Source organism: Myotis daubentonii, chromosome 8 (genome assembly GCF_963259705.1).
Source record: "Myotis daubentonii chromosome 8, mMyoDau2.1, whole genome shotgun sequence".
NCBI classification, from domain to species: Eukaryota; Metazoa; Chordata; class Mammalia; order Chiroptera; family Vespertilionidae; genus Myotis; species Myotis daubentonii.
The window spans coordinates 76,256,955-76,273,576 of NC_081847.1; the positions used below are offsets into that span (position 1 = coordinate 76,256,955).

The following is a 16,622-nucleotide window of genomic DNA, read 5'->3' on the forward strand; positions in this document are numbered from 1 at the left end:
GGGATGGTCCTCTCTGCCGCAGGCCCAGAGCGCCCACCCGTGTCCACGCTGACACCAGCTCTGCGCTTATGTACCAGGTCATGCCTTGTTTGTCTTTTTACTCCCCTGCCTGGCCCAGCCAGGAACCCAACAAGTAGTTGGTGGTTGGAAGGAAGAAAAGAGGGAAAGAGCCAGAATTGCCTGCTGGGGATACAAGGAAGCACTCTGGGATGTCCAGGTCCTAAAAGCTCTTTGTGCCCTTTGGGAGCTAAAGAAGGCGACAGAGCTGGGCTGTCTATCCCGAGCCCCATGCTGTCACCGCCACCGCCTGCTGGCGCCCTGGCCATGGTGAGGTGACTGTCCTTTCTGCACACACCGCTCCCCTCTGCTGCTGTCCAGGCTGTGTGCTTGCTCTTTTCTCTTCCTCAGCTTCCGCTTCTGCACACACTTCTCACTGTGGCTCATTTTCACTCAGCCTTTGAAGTCTGTTCGCTGTCACCTCATCTGAATCTCCACTCTCAGGCCCAGGATCACAGGCTTTCTGCTCCTCCCTCTGGTGGCTCCATAGTGATGCCGTCACCTTCTCACAGGGCATTGGCATCATTTGGGGAAATTAGACCATCAACTCTTTTTGTTTTTTAGTTTATTGATTTTTAGAGAGAGGGGAAGGGAGAGGGAGAGAAACATCAATCTGAGAGCACAACATGGGTCAGCTGTCCCTGCCCCCGCTCACCCCAGGGATGAGCCCACCACCTCCATATGTGCTCTGACTGGGAATGGAACCGGCAACCTTTGGATGCACAGGACGCTGCCCAACCAACTGAGCGACACTGGCCAGGACCACCATCAATGCTTGGTGGCTGAGACTGTCTTCATTTGTCCTTGTAACCCTAGTGCTTACTAAGTAATCGGTAAAGGAGTATTATAAGGATTATGTTACAACTATTATGAGTGTGATGGTACTCCAAGGGAATTTGCGTTTAAATTCAGTCTTCTGAAGCAGGCTTGTCTCATCAGGTCTCTCTACCTTGTCCTCTTTTACGTTTAGCCTCTTCACCCTCAGGCTGAAGGGGCTGCCTCTGGACTAACGGGGGAGCGGGCCACCTTCAGTCCCTACTCATCTGTGTCACCACTTCTCACGGGCCGCCTCCAGAACCATTGCTTTTCTACGTGTGCTCTCTGGATGTACATGCTGACGTGAGTGTCATGGTTAGGATGCGAAGTGATTCTCAGTGGCCCAGTGTTTGCTCTTATTGTACAAACAGAACGTATGGCCAATTCTATTTCCACTGGCCTAGTTCAGTTACCCTCCCCTCTTCTGAGACCATCCCAGCGCTGGGGCCAGCAATGATGTCACTTCTCCAGCCTTAGTTTCTTCCTCTGTGAAAGGATATTGGATTAGATCAAGGATTCTTACTTGCCGTCCTTAAAAATTTCCTGAAGACCCACAGGAAGCACTAACATTGTGTGTGTCTGAACATCATGTTGTGGCTTGTATATGACTTTCAAATGAGTCTGTGATGCCCAAACCTTAAAAACCACTGGAGAAAGATATTTCCAAAAGCCGACTAAGCAGGGTTTTCACTGAAAAATAACATTCCCCCTGTGCCACTGTATCCACATGCAATACTGAAGCACAGTTGCAGGGTGCAATGGGCTGTACTTCCAGTCCTCAGAGTACCACGTGGCTCATTTGAACTCATGGGAAGAATTTCCAGAGTGGAATGCTTCTGACAATGACTGGGCTGTGGGCTTCTTGGCAGGGTAAGGAGCAGACCCCGGGCTGGGCCACCGGCTTTCTGCTGGCTGTCATTCCACAGAGCTGTTCTCCACCGGCCCTCTCTCACTGTGAGTCTGAAAGCAAATGTCACGCAGCTACAGCCTAGCAAAGCAGGAATTCACTCGTGTGGCTGCACCTGAAAAATCATGATGATTATATTGTCTAAACAGATTTTTAAATCGAGGCATGGGCATTTTGCCTAGGAATAAATCTGTTTCCTCAGTGGGATGTCTTTTGTAGAAGCCCGGGGGCAAAAGGAGAGTTATTGTCTCCTTGTACTGAGGAGGGCCTCTGGGGTCTTGGTCCACATGCTTCTTGGTTAATGTGTTTGATAGTTGGTGAGAGAAGGATGTGTTGTCATGGTTAGTTTTAAAGTCAGTGATTTCAACAGCCTGAGAGCATGCTCTAGATGTAGCTTTCACTCTCCGCTCCCCTCAGCACACTCACAGATGCCTTTGGTTCCTCCTGTCTACATTCTTTTGCCGATGCAAATTGCTTCTAATTTTTTCACTGGTTTCTTCTAATGTCCTGGACTTTCTTTCCCCACACACCGAGGTTTTCTTCATCGCGCTTCTGGCTGAGCAGGAGGCATGGGACCTTCCTGACAGCAAAGCGGGGATGGTTCCCAGAGGCCTCTAACTAATTTGTCCTCCACTCCATGTGACTCTAAGCTAGTTAAGAGTGTAACACATTGATCGCATCTCTTAAAGGAACATGTTTCATTTTAGAAGGCAAGAAGCGTGAAGAGAAAATATGGGAGGGCAGTTATGAAGACTTTAACAAGTGATGTGATTACATCGCTTTTCTCCACCAAATGTAGGCTCCTAAGTGCCCTTTACTCAAAGGCTAACACCACACAAATGATTTCACTTCAGGTAAATTCAACTTGGAAAGGGGTAGGGGAATAAATGCCCAAATCCATTTATTTGCCAAGCATGAGCTCTGCTGGTGATATAATCCATCCCCCAGCATCTTCCCAGCTGCTGGCCCTGGCCCCACCTCTCCCCTGGATCTCCTGCAGCAGTGGTTCTCAACCTTCTGGCCCTTTAAATACAGTTCCTCACGTTGTGACCCAACCGTAAAATTATTTTCGTTGCTACTTCATAACTGTAATGTTGCTACTGTTATGAATCGTAATGCAAATATCTGATATGCAGGATGGTCTTAGGCGACCCCTGTGAAAGGGTCATTTGACCGCCAAAGGGGTCGAGACCCACAGGTTGAGAACCACTGTCCTGCAGTCTTAGCTATGGCCACTCCTCAGGGTTGTGCTGGTGGGAGAGGGGCCTTCTGTGCAGACCTCCCACCTGGCAGCCTCAAAGCTCAGGAGAATGACAAAACTTTGGGACTCCAACCTGATTCCAGCCCTACTTTTTTTGCTTTTGTTTTCTGCATTCAGCATTATATTGTATTACTTTCAGGTAGACAGCATAATTGTTAGACAATCATATACTTTGCAAAGTGTTTCCCCCTATATTTTCACCTGGCACCATATATAGTTACTAGTGACCTGGTGCACAGATTCATGCACATTGAAAGGAAATTAATTAGAAGGTGGCTGGCGGGGCAGGACTGGGTGAGATGGGCAGAACATGCCCTGGAGCCAACCTCCCGAGGTTCCTCCCTGGCCAGCCGCACCTGGGGTGGCACCGTGGCTCGAAGGGTGTCTGTGGAGTGAGTGGGGTCCTTCTGGCAAGTGGGGTCCCTTGGCCTGGTCTGCGGGGATCGGGCTGAAACCGGCTCTCTGACATCCCCTGAGGTGTCCTGGAGTATGAGAGGGCACTCTGCAAAGTTGCTGTCGTACAGGGTGTGGAAGGCAAATGCAAGTGTGCAGTAAACCAGATTCAGGGCCCACAGTGCCCCAGCAACAACATAACCCATGGCCGAAGGTGGAATCACGCGGCCCTATGAGGAATCAGGCTCCCTCCTCTTTGGTTTCTGGGTGCATCACCCTAGAACCACCGCTGCCAAGTCACTGCAGCTCCTAGCTCCTGCATTGGGCGCCTGCCCCCTGGTGGTCAGTGCGTGTCAGAGCTACCAGTAGGATGGACATTAGCATATTAGCTATATATATATATATATATATATATATATATATATATATATATATATATATATATGTAACAATGTTATTGACTTTATTTCTTATGCTGTACTTTATAATTCCATAACTATTTTGTACTACCAATTTGTAGTTTGTTCCTAGGTGAGCCCTTCACACAGCCATGGAGAGTCTGACTTTCTGTAGGGTGTTCCAGGATGCAACACAAATGGAACAGTCAGTTCTTTGAACTCAGCAGTGAAAGCTGCAGGCTACAAAACCCAGCAGCAAGGAAGCCAGGACTAGGCTGTGGAAAGGAATGCTTCTCCTTTGGCTGATGGAGGCTGCTCTTGAGCCACATCAAAGGGCTATCAGCAGTCTTTGGTTTGACTGTAATATCTGCAGTGGCAAAACATCTGCTGGCTCCTTTTCTACCAGCAGGAATTGTGCCTCTCATAAAATGACAAATTATATGTCATTTACCAACATCCTCCATCCCTAGTCCTTCCTAACCTCTTGGTAAATTGTGGTGTCTCCTAAAATGCATGTTAAAATCAACAGAACAAGACATACAGATGGCCCACAGACACACGAAAAGATGCTTAACATCACTAACCATCAGGAAAATACAATAAAAACCACAACGAGATCTCATTGTGCCAGAGTGCCTATTATGAGAAAGACTACAAAGAATAAGTGCTGGTGAGGATTGCAGACTGGTGCAGCCACCTCAAAAATTTAGAAGGAAAACCACCATATGACTCAGCAATCCCACTTCCAGCATTTATCTGAAGAAATGAAAACACTAATTTGAAAAGATATATATACCCCTGTGTTCATTGCAGCATCATTTACAACAGCTAAGAGAGGGAAGCAACCTAGCTGTTGGTAGATGACTGGATAAAGAAGATGTGGAATATTTCTCAGCCAAAAAAGAGAAGGAAATCTTGCCATTTATGACCACATGGGTGAACCTAAGTGAAATAAGTCAGGTAGAGATAGATAGATACCATGATTTCACTTATATGGTGACTCTAACAAAACAAAACAAACGAACAAACAAAATTAAACAGAAACAAACACATAGATACAGAGAACAAACTGATGACTGTCAGATGGCACAGAGTGGGGGGAGGGGCAAAAAGGTGAAGGAGATTAAGAAGTACAAATTGTCAGTTATAAAATTAGTCATGAGGATGTAATGTATAGCATAGGGAATATAGTCAATAATATTGTAATGACTATGTACAGTGACAGATGGCTATTAGATTTAGCATGGTGATTACTTTCTAAGGTACATAAATGCCTGATCACTATGTTGTACACCTGAAACTAATACAATATTGCATGTCAACTATAATTTAAATTTTAAAATAAGAATCAACAAGCCAGGTAGGGTATAGCGGCTTTTTGCTATCACTATGCTTTTAAAATAGATGAAAAATTTGTTTTAATTAAGCACGGTGGTTTCATTTTACACAATGATATTGGTTCTTTGAAGAGAGATAATATCAGTTATCTTTTCCAAAAATCAGTAGTTTGGGGCAATATCTCTTTGAATGTGTATTTGGTCATTTAAATGTCAATCACAATGGTGATAGCTCCATATGTTCTCATATGATGTAGGGACAAACTAATGACATTTGTTAAAGTGTTGGTTGGATAGGAAGAAGAAAGGTTTGCAGTACTTTGGGAGAGAGTATCTTTGTCCATAAAAATAAAACTTCACTGTCTATCATTTTTATGAAAGATTTTTTAAAAAGCTACAACTTAGATGCCAGATGGAAGGATTTCTGGTTTAGACCTCATCTAGTGCTTTATAGCTATGGAATTAAAAAACAAAGTGTTTTAGTCCTGGCTGGTTTTTCTCAGTGGTTAGAGCATCAGCCTGTGGACCAAAGGGTCTTGAGTTCCATTCTCAGTCAAGGGCATGAACCTCAGTTGCGGGTTCAATCCCTGGTGCCAGTTGGGGCTTGGGTGGGTGGCAATCAATGGCCCGCCCTCCCTCCCTTCCTTTCCCTCTCCCCTTCCATCCCTCCCACTCTGTCTGAAAAATCAAGGGAAAATATATTCTCGGGGAGGATTAAAAAAAATAATAAATAAATAAATAAATAAATAAATAAATAAATAAATAAATAAATAAATAGAAAACCAAAGTGTTTTAAAGGTCATTTACGCAGAATACATAATATGCTTATATAGTTTAGCTGATCTTTTGAGCTTTGATATTGACACATTGCAGGCCAGTAGTTTTATTGCTAGCTTTACCCAGTGGCCAGATAGGCTTCTATTGGACGAGTACAAAAAACGTTTTATATAAATGTTAAAGGCACACTTTAAATTTAAATACTCATTGCATTTTGAAGTTATTTATTACATGTTCTTACAAGCTAATATCTTTTTAAAGTATGATACTTTGTAAAACACTGTGTAATATGAAGCGAGAATTCTCGTGATCTGTCCGCAATGTCTTAAAAGAACAAAAACCTGTATGAAAATCTGTGAATCTCTCTCTGAAGTCTGTAGTGTTAATTTTCTCACATAAAAGAAATAATTATTATTTGGGAACCATACTATTTTATTATTCAGCATTGTTTGGAATCAACAATTATTGAAGTAAAAGAGATCATTGTAAGTATTTTTTAAAAATTAAAGACTATTGGAATGCAAAGTACTTACTTCCTGAGTAGAAATTCTAGTTTGTTTTAATTAAAAGTCATGGCAAAAAAAGAAGGGGGAGAGGTTTTTTTTGGTTCCACTTAAAGATATCATTGGTGTTTGTACAAGGAGGTTTCTCATCAAAGGGGAAGACGCACGGCCAGGCCTCCCTGGGGGTCTCTGTTCAGTGCCACCGAAGGAATCATTGGTGATGTCCTAGAGCAGCGGTTCTCAACCTGTGGGTCGCGACCCCTTTGGGGGTTGAATGACCCTTTCACAGGGGTTGCCTAAGACCATCAGAAAACACATATATAATTACATATTGTTTTTGTGATTAATCGCTACGTTTTAATTATGTTCAATTTGTAACAATGAAATTGGGGGTCACCACAACATGAGGAACTGTATTAAAGGGTCGCGGCATTAGGAAGGTTGAGAACCACTGTACTAGAGGCTAAAAACACAGTGAATACAGACCAGTTAAAAGATAGAGATTGTCAGATTGGATAGAAACAAGTCTCAAACACATGTCCTAGAAACCCTACACAGACAGGTTAAATATAAAAGGATGGGAAAAAATACACCCTGAAAACACTAACCACACACTAACTGACCATATTAACATTAGAAAATATTAGAAAAGTAGGCTTTAAACAAGAAATATTGAGGAAGAGAGGCATCACATAATGGTATAGGTCAGTTCTCCTGAAAGCCATAGCAACCTTAACTGTGAGTGCACCTACCAACAGAACTTCAAAGGCCTAAAGCAAAACATATAAAGCTGAAAGAAGAAATAGACAATCCACGATAATAGCTGATTTCAATGGGTAAACACGAATTCAGTAAGAATAGAAGACCTAGGCAACACTGTCATTCAGTGTGACCTAGTGGGTATTTATGGAACAGTCCACCCAATAACAGCAGAATACAATTTTTTTTTCATGTGTACATTAGACATTTACCAAGATAAAAAAAATTCTGGGCCATAAAATCAACCTTAATAAATTTAAGTAATTGAAATGTAAAGTTCTCAACATTGAGCAATTAAACTAAAATATCAGTTACACAAAGAACTCTGGAAAATCTCCAAATATTTGGAAGTTAAGCAACATCGTACTATATCATAGTTCAAACAAAAATTAAAGGATTAAGTTATTCCCTTTTGAATTGAATGAAATATGCAAACTTCATTTAATTTTGAATCGAATGAAAATGAAAACATGATATATCAAAATTTGTGGAATGTAGGTAAAGCAGTGCTCAGAAATTTATAGCATTTTATACTTACATTACAACAGAAGAAAGGTATAAATCAATTATTTAAGTTTCCATCTTAGGAAACTGGAAAATAAAAGGCAAATTAAACCAAAAGTCGGCAGAAGGAAGAAAATAATCAGTAAAATAGAAATCAGAAAAGCAATGGAAAAAACAATGAAATAAAAAGCTGATTCTTTGAAAAGATCAATACGATTGATACAGCTGTAGCCAAATTAACCAAGTGAAAAGGAGAGGAGTAACAGACTACCAATATCAGAGATAAAAGGAGATTGTTATAGTCAATAAAAGGATAATAGGGAATATTATGAACAGATTTATGCCTATACATTTAATAACTAAGGTGAAATAGAGAAATTCCTTGAAAAACACAAATCACCAAGCTCATTCAAAAAGAAATAGATAATCAGAATAGCCCTATCTTAATAGAAGAAATTGAATTTATAGATGAAAACTTTCCAACAATAAAAAAATTTCAGCCCCAGGTGGCTTCACTGGAGAATTCCGCCAAATATTTAAGGAAGAAATAACACTAAGGCTACACAAACTCTTTCTAAAAGTAGAAAAGGAGTGAATACTTCCAACCGAAGAGGTCAGCATTGCCTCAATGTCAACCCTATTATAAGAAAACTGCAGATCAATATTGCTCATGAATATAGGTGCAAAAATCCTCAACAACATATTGTCATTCTCAGCTAATTATTTTCTAATATGCTTAATCCTTATTTTTTAAAAAAGGGATTGTTTCGACAATGGCACAAAGTACTAAAACCTTAACAGTCAGGACACAACTAACCGTTGTTCTCATTCCTAAGAATCAGACGCCATGACAGATTGCTGGTAACTAAGAGACGGAGGTGATGTTGTGAATCCATGGAAGGCAGAGTTCTGCTTGTTGTCTGGTGGTACATGGCAGAAAGTCTAATGCAAGCCTCCTTACCTTATTAAGAGGTACTCTCTCTGCTAGTAATTTTGGATTACTCACCTGTTTATCCTGTTGCATTGTGACCTTGGGAGGCCAAGTCCTGGGTCAAGTTCACTTTCTTATTCACAAGGCCTGGCCTAACCAGGAAATGTTAAGAGTCTCATGCTCTACCGACTGAGCTAGCCGGGCACGGTGTAACCAGGAAATGTTAAATGTGATCCATTGAATAGTGTGGTTGTAGAAGTTGGAAGGAATTTTGAACCAGTGAATATAGAGCCAGGGCTCCTCCACCTGCCTTGCTCAGAGCCAGGGCCCATCCTTGAACATGAGTGAGAGCTCAGGGACTGGCACAGCTGCAGCTGGGCTCCTGTCATCGAAGAAGCCAGTCCATTCTGAGGGCCACCATCTTCCCTTGGGTCTCTTGAGGCGACCATCAGCCCCCAGGGAAAAAGGCGGCACTGAAAGGCTTTCTCAGCCCAGTTGCAGAATGATTTATACTGGCGCCGGAGAGCATGGTGGGACAGGGGCTGTGAGGCAAGGAAGGAGGCTGGTGGAGGGTGAATTCAGTTTTAGCTGTGATTTTTTAGGTATAGTTCACCATGAAGTGTAATCATCTATAAATAGCTGGACATAGAGAGCTGGAGAGAGGGAGGGTGTTGGCCGAGGGTGCAAATCTGGGTATCATTCTCTATAACTCCCCAGGGCCCCCCCATAACAGCCCAGACTGTTTTTGCTCTATTGGAGGTGAGGCCTGTATCCTAAATGAAATGGATTCGGTTTACTCACCTTTCCAGTGGAAATTCTGTAATTGTTCATATCCTCTCTGTGTTTTTACTGTCTGTTGAATCAATTAAGTTAATTTTACATGTTGTTTCTTTCTTTCAGAAAAACTGTACAACTCCAGCGGGCGAGATTTAAGAAGGGCCCTTTTCTCCCTGAAGCAGATATTTCAGGTAAGAGAGGAAGAAAGTGCTCTTGGGTTCTGTTTTTGCATTGCTATGGTATGAGATACAGACCAGGGTATACCTTTTATTGATTACTGTCTGCCTCAGTGTAAACCTGTCTTGTCATTGCCCTCAGGGTGCACATCTCAGAAAAATTAAAACAGCTGTCTACAGGCACTGCTTGCTTTTGGTCCTCCCCAGCTCCATCTTTTCTCCTGCTTCCCACCAGAGGGTTTGAGGGTGTCATTCTCTTGCTGGTTCCTCGTAGCCTTCTGGATTACTTCTGGATTTCTCAGTATAACATCAAGGCCCTTCTGGATCTGTCTTCTGTTCACACTTTGCTGTCCTTGGCTGAATCCTAAGTTCCACCTGTGATTGCATTCTGGGAGCCATCTGTGCCTTCTCTCTTTTGCACCTTTGCCCCTAGACCTAGTGCTTTTATCCCAGAATGCATTGTCCCCCAACCCAAATCTACTCTCTGCGTCTCTCAGTTTCCTTGCTGGTATCTCCTTCTGTCAGAGAACCTTTCCCCAAAGTAAATGACCCCTCTCCACAGTCATGGTCCCTCTGAATACCCCTGATGTCCTCTGGACTTACATCAAGTATGGAACTTAGATACTTCGGGTACTTGTGTGAGTCCAGTCATCTGGGAGCTCGCTGTGTTCCATCGCTGGGTCTCTGAGGCCTCGCACAGTGTCTGGTGCCACTTAAGCAATCAATGAATGGGCTGCGCAACCGGGATGGTCTAAACAGATGTCTGTCTTCTGTCCTCTCTGTCTCTAATTTAGTCAGTGCTTCACTGACTAATTGTCCCAAAGCTCCACCTCCCACATATCCATCTGTGTATCCCTGCTCCTTAGATGAACAAAGCGGAACTTCTTCACCCTCCATGACGTCCTCTCTCAAACTCAGATTCCTGACTGCGGGAGCTGGACTTCCACTGTGTCCCCAGAGGCCACACCCATGCCCCTCCTCACCCTGACTCCTGCAGTCCCTCTGTCTGTCTGTGTTTCTGTTGTTCAGTTTTGACTTCTTTCAAAACCTGTGTTCCCCTTGTTGAGTATCCAGTTGATGGCAGAACCACACAGAGAAGAGCTATTCTAAGTGACTTTAAAATACTGTAATTTGTGCATCTTGAATCACACACACACACACACACACACACACACACACACACACACAAAGGAACTGTTTTCATGTTTACAATAATCATGGTGGTGGTGGTAGTAGTGTTGATATCGTTATTCTGAGACTGTGTGAGTGTATAGTTATCCCAATTTTGTCATTCTTAGAGTTCTTAGGGCTTGGGATTCTTGGTGTGAGGTAGAAAGAAGATAGAAAGGTAGAAGAGGTTAGGTTAAAAGCTCTGTATTCCTGAATTGGAAAAGTCAGACTGAGCTCATGTTGTATATTATTTTAACAATCAAACAAGCAAATAATCATATTTCTAGCTCTGTTTATGGAAAAGGACTAAAAGCACTGATCAATCCATTAGCCAAAAAGCAACCAAAGCAGCAAGACTGTGGTCTTAAAATACTGAAAAGAAGCAGAGCTCTTTGGAGAAATAGCTAATTCTAAGTCTAGAGAAGGAAATGGGTAAAATAAACTTGGAGCCTTTTATATGGATAGCAAGGAAGCTGTCAAATACTACTAGGACTATTGCCAAAAGAGTCTCCCACTGGCTGGTCAAAGATGGGACAATGTAAGTACCAATAAGGATGATAATTTCAATGAATTAAAACACATCAAGTGTTCGCATTGATGAGTTCATCATGATACTAGAAAAAATAAACCTAATGGATTGCCCACCATTGGAAAATGCTTGCGTCCAGCTCATACTTTTGAAAATGGGTGAAGTTTTAGAATCTCATATTTACCTCTTCCTATGTGAACTTTAGGATAATCAAACAGTAGTTGAAGTCAAATTTTATGTATAAAAATATTCTAGCTAAGAAGTAATAAGGAGTGATAGAATTAGAATACCCTGATTTTACAACCCCTAATGAATGAATAGATAGATAGGTCTTGAGCAGCCAGAGCTGCTGATGTGACAGTGATGAGAAACAACCAGATGCTATGTGCGTCGTCATGGAAACACTACCATCAATGATGTGGTCAAGCCAACAAAGTCAACCCTGCAGCTGATCACGCTCTATGTGCAATAACCAATGAATAAATGATCTAGGACCGAGGTGCTTGTTACACTACACCATAGGCGTGTAATCAACAAAACCCACACTGTGGGCAAATGACCTACTTTCTTCAACACATAAATTTCAAGGGGAAAAAAAGAGAGACGAATTAAAAGACATTTAAAATTTATATCAACTAATTGCCACATGTGGATCTTATTTGGATCCTGACACAAATTGTAAGAAAACAGTATTTATGAGACAGAAATCTGGTCACTGACTGGACATTTGATAACATAAGAAAGCATTAATTTTTTTTTATTATGGGTACATAATTTTAAAGAGTTCCTATTTTGGAGATACATATTGGAATACTTATGGATTAAATGATGTGATGTCTGGGATTTGCTTCAAATTAATGTGATAGCAGACTGGAGGTGTGACAGAAGAAACAGGATTGGTATGACTTGATTGGCACCAGGGGGTTCACTAAATTATTCTGTCTTATTTTGTATATGTTTAAAGTTTTCTATGGTGAAAAGTTAAAAAAAAAATAAAACAAATATGTTTGGGGTCTTATTGCACATCCCCTCACCACGCCTGCTCTGTAGTGTTGGCTCTGGATTCTCAGCGACGCTGTTTCTACTGTTTATTCGTTAAACAAATATTTTTGAGCAGCCTTTGTCCATACCTCGTAGGCAAGGGAGAAGGTGTTTGCCATCAGAAGTTTATAACCTGTCTGGAAGACCACCCACGTATGCTCAAAATAGCTGTAAACCACAGAGCAAGGATGCCTTGGGGATTGAATGGGTTACACAGGTTGCAAGTTGTCTGAGACCTCGATCACTTCTCACACCCATGAGCCTGCCTCTCCATCATCCCTTGTGTTTTCTAGATGTGGAGGTTCTATCTGGAATTAGCGGGTAGACAACAACAACAACAAAAACTTGAGCCATTGCCCATTTGGATTGCGTTGCATATTCCTTGACTAATAGGCATTAAAGAATGACCACAGGTCATTATAGAAAATATAATGGCTCTTATAGAAAATTCTGAAATGCAGTGATAGTCACTTATTCGTTAGTGTGAACATTTTGATTTCATTCTTGTTGTTTCAAGAACGACTTATTAGTGCCTGTATATTTTAGGATATGTGTTTAAAATCTAGTACATTGCCGATTTGAAGATACTCTCCACATTTATTATCCATACATTTTTAGCTCCTAAAGTGCCTTATCTACATATGTGCATACATTTTACTTTGGGTTCTGAATTATTTTTATAAACACCATCTCCTCTGTCCAGTGTTTTTTCTAGGTACCTTTCCCAGACAGTCAGCTCGATATTAATATTAGTGATTAGCTTGAGTGGTTTCTTGAGAGCTTGTTCTCACTTTTTCACCATGAAGTCATGTGTGAATCTAGTTTTAGTTAAAGTAATAAACATTTGTTACACGCTTGGAAAAACTTTCTGACTAGACATGAGCTCATCTAAATGTTCACTTTTCACATATGCTGGTGGAAAAGGATATGGATGGAGAGAGAATTATTTTTTATTTCCTTTATACATAGGAGTGTAAAGTAATTTTCCAAAAACTCATGATACTGTCCCATTTTCTCTTGCTTTCCAAAGCTATGATTATCTTAAAGTCTGAGCTAACACAGCTGTCTCTCATTACCTTTGGGGCACAAGCCTTGCTCCCCCTCCCCCGGTGCCCTCTGAACACTGAGAGCGCTTTCTTGGTTCAGAGGGAGCCCATGCCTGGCCTGCCCACATTGAGCTCACGTCCTCCAGCCATATAATTGGAAAATGCCGTAAAATCCAAATGAGGGGCTGATTTAACAGAGAGACTGGAGAATTGTGCCAGTTCGTCTACATTATTTTTTCTTTTCTGGAGATCAACCAGGGTTGCTGACCATTCCTAGAAGAATAACCTTTCATTATTCCATTAAGCTTTCTACTATTTACATCACTGAGGTTTTTTAGTTTTGCTCTGTTGTTATAATTGAAGAAGAATGTTCCAGCCTTATCCTGGTTGTGTTTGAGACAAGGCACTGTCCGATTGAGGGAATCTCCCACAGCAGCAGAAGAAGGATCCCTCTCCTACATTTCCATACGGTAGAGGTGGCTACTACAGGATAGAGTGCACTGGGGGAGGGCAGGGGAGGGCTGGTGGACATAGGTGACGTGGCCACTGTTTGTCACTCTTGAGTCTTTATCTATAAAGAGAAGGTAGGATTAGATTAGTGGTTTTTGAACTGGCCAGCCTTTAGGATTTCCTGGGGAATTCAGTAATAGCAAAGCTGGGCCTCACTTCCAGAAATTCTGGTTAAGTCCTCCGGGGAAGGGTCCTGCTTCCTCTTCCTTTTCAAAGCTCCCAGATGATCCGAAGTGGGCTGAGGCCCATCTGAGCACCTCCCAGTCACCTGGAGGGCACCTTCCAATCACGTGGAGGGCGTGGTAGGCACAGGTCCGTGGGCCCCACAGCAAACTTTCCTATCAAGTAAGTCAGGAATGGAGCTGGGCGTTTGCATTTTTAACAAGTTCCCAGGTGACCCTCTTGCTCCCCATGGGTCTGGAGACCTCTCTTTGTGAACCACCGAGTCGATGACCCTGAGGTTCCTTGCCTGGCCTGCCTTCTGTGAGCAGGTCTGCAGGCCACCCACGGTGGCTCTTTTGAGGGGTGGCACGCTGCTCCAGATACATGCGGGCAACTGCGCTCTGCCTCCTGCTGGTCTGACAAGCCCATAGCTCAGGAGATGGAGGGTCTGCTTCCTTACCTTCTGGTACCATTTACAAGGCCTTAAGGACTGTCCTGTGGAATACACAGGGGGTTTTGAACCCTTCACTTGATGGTCTGTGCTGCTGTTGGAGGTTCCCGCTGTTAAACCCAGCAAGCTTCATGTGGCCCGTGCCTAGGGACCCATGAGGGTGCAGAGCCTGCTGGTTTCTGAAGAATGAGAAACAGAACACTATAAATATTCTTGACAGTCAGGGATTCGCTTGCTTTATCTTTATTAGATTGCCCAGAAGGCAATCCTTGGTCTTTGGCAAACAACAATGCGAAGACTGGTTGTAAAATTCCTCTGGCAGCAGTTGAGATGCTTCATTTGAATAGAGCAGAACAAGCTCAGGGGTCGGTCTGGCTTCAAAGGCCTGTGCATAGTTTTAACAGCACAGTCTGCATGGAGGATGGACTGGGACAGGATTTGAAGCCTTTTTTTTTCTTTTTTCTTCATGTGTCTTTTTAAAAAAATTTATCTTTATTGTTGAAAGTATTACAGATGTCCCCTTGGTTTTTGTTGTTGTTTTTTTTTTTCCCATTGACTCCCTCCTCCCCACACTTGCCCCTACCAAGCCTTCACCACACTATTGTCTGTGTCCCTGTGCTATGCATAGCCTATATAATAAAAGCCTAATATGCAAGTCAACCAAACGGTGGAATGACAGGTCGCTATGACGCACACTGACCACCAGGGAGCAGATGCTCAACGCAAGAGCTGCCTTCAGCCCACAGGCCCCAGGCCAGCCAAGGCAGGTGCCAGTGGGGGTCCCCCGATCTCCCTGCCAGTCGCCTCACAGATGGGCCCTGATTGCCGGCCAGGCCTAGGGACCCTACCCATGTACAAATTTCATGCACCGAGCCTCTAGTATGCATATAAGTTCCCTGGTTAATCTCAGCCACGCCCCCCCCCCAACCCCCCACCTTCACCTTCCTTCTGAAACTTGTCAGTCTGTTCCATGGTTCTATGTCTCTGGATCTATTTTGTTTATCAGTTATTTTTTTTCCCCCTCTCCTCTCCTGCCAGGATGACAAGGATTTGGTGCATGAATTTGTGGTGGCTGAAGGTCTGACCTGTTTGATCAAGGTGGGAGCTGAGGCCGACCAGAACTATCAGAACTACATCCTGAGGGGTAAGTTCCCACGGGCCGTGCAGCAGCCAGCCCCTGCTGCAAGGGAGGTCTCTGGGGCGGCAGGCGGGGGGGGGGGGGGGGGTGTCCTCCAGGAAGTTCAACACCCAGAACTTTTTAAAAGGCTTGGATTAGGAGTAAGATGATGAAACCACCTGGTGGCAAAAGATGAAACCTTCATCAAGTCTCATCAATTTTTAGGAATTAGTGACTGAGCTAATTTTACTGACTTTCATATGAAGTCTTTTCTGGCTATTAAGAAAAAAGGATGTATGAGCTAGGTTCTTTATAATCTCTTTTACGGTGAAGAAGGGGACATACTAAGTGGGCTTGGGCAAAGTCTGCATTTCTGCAGAAAGCCACCCAAATCCAAAGAGGCCCATTTATTTCCTGGGAAAAGTATTTCCTCCAACTTGAGTTACCACCAGAGCATGTGTCAGAGTCCACATTCCTCGCCGGGCAGGTCCTTCTGCTCCTGACTCGGTATGTCTGGGGTGCACCCAGGAATTTGCATTATAAGGAATGATTCTGATATCTACCTCCATGATTTCATTTCTATAAAGCAATGCACATGTGGAGTTGGGAGTGCTGATTATTTTTCCAGCTCATAAAGTTAATGCTCTGTTCATAGTTACAGGGTTTTTTTTTTGATGCACCTTCATATAAATCCCAATTTTATTTGATCCTATAAGAAAACCTGTGAATGTTTTAAGGTAGGAATTACTAGGTTGGACCATATGAAATCACTGTTATCAATAGTTTTGACCTATAATAAGAGAAACTTAACATAGTTTAATATTATCTTAATTTTGCAGCTGAAAAATTTGAGATGCAAGGAGCTAATAAAATCAGTTTCTCTGGTGTGTGTTCACACTGGGGTCGTGCCCAGGCACAGGGGCACAGCAAGATCAATGCAGGCTCCTCTTCTGCACGTGTCCCTCTTCTGTGATCATCTAAGGAAAAACCCTCCTTTCCT

General features: G+C 42.8%; 1 protein-coding gene across 13 annotated transcripts in view; it reads left to right on the forward strand.

Moving 5' to 3' along the window:
• The window catches only part of FHOD3 (formin homology 2 domain containing 3), a 393,487-nt gene that overhangs the window by 162,056 nt on the left and 214,809 nt on the right, over positions 1–16,622 (forward strand). For all 13 annotated transcript variants that reach the window (XM_059707132.1, XM_059707122.1, XM_059707123.1 and 10 more), the window contains exons 4-5: positions 9,544–9,611; positions 15,544–15,649. In XM_059707132.1, the coding sequence (XP_059563115.1) occupies positions 9,544–9,611; positions 15,544–15,649 (174 nt within the window). The remainder of the gene's footprint in view (positions 1–9,543; positions 9,612–15,543; positions 15,650–16,622) is intronic.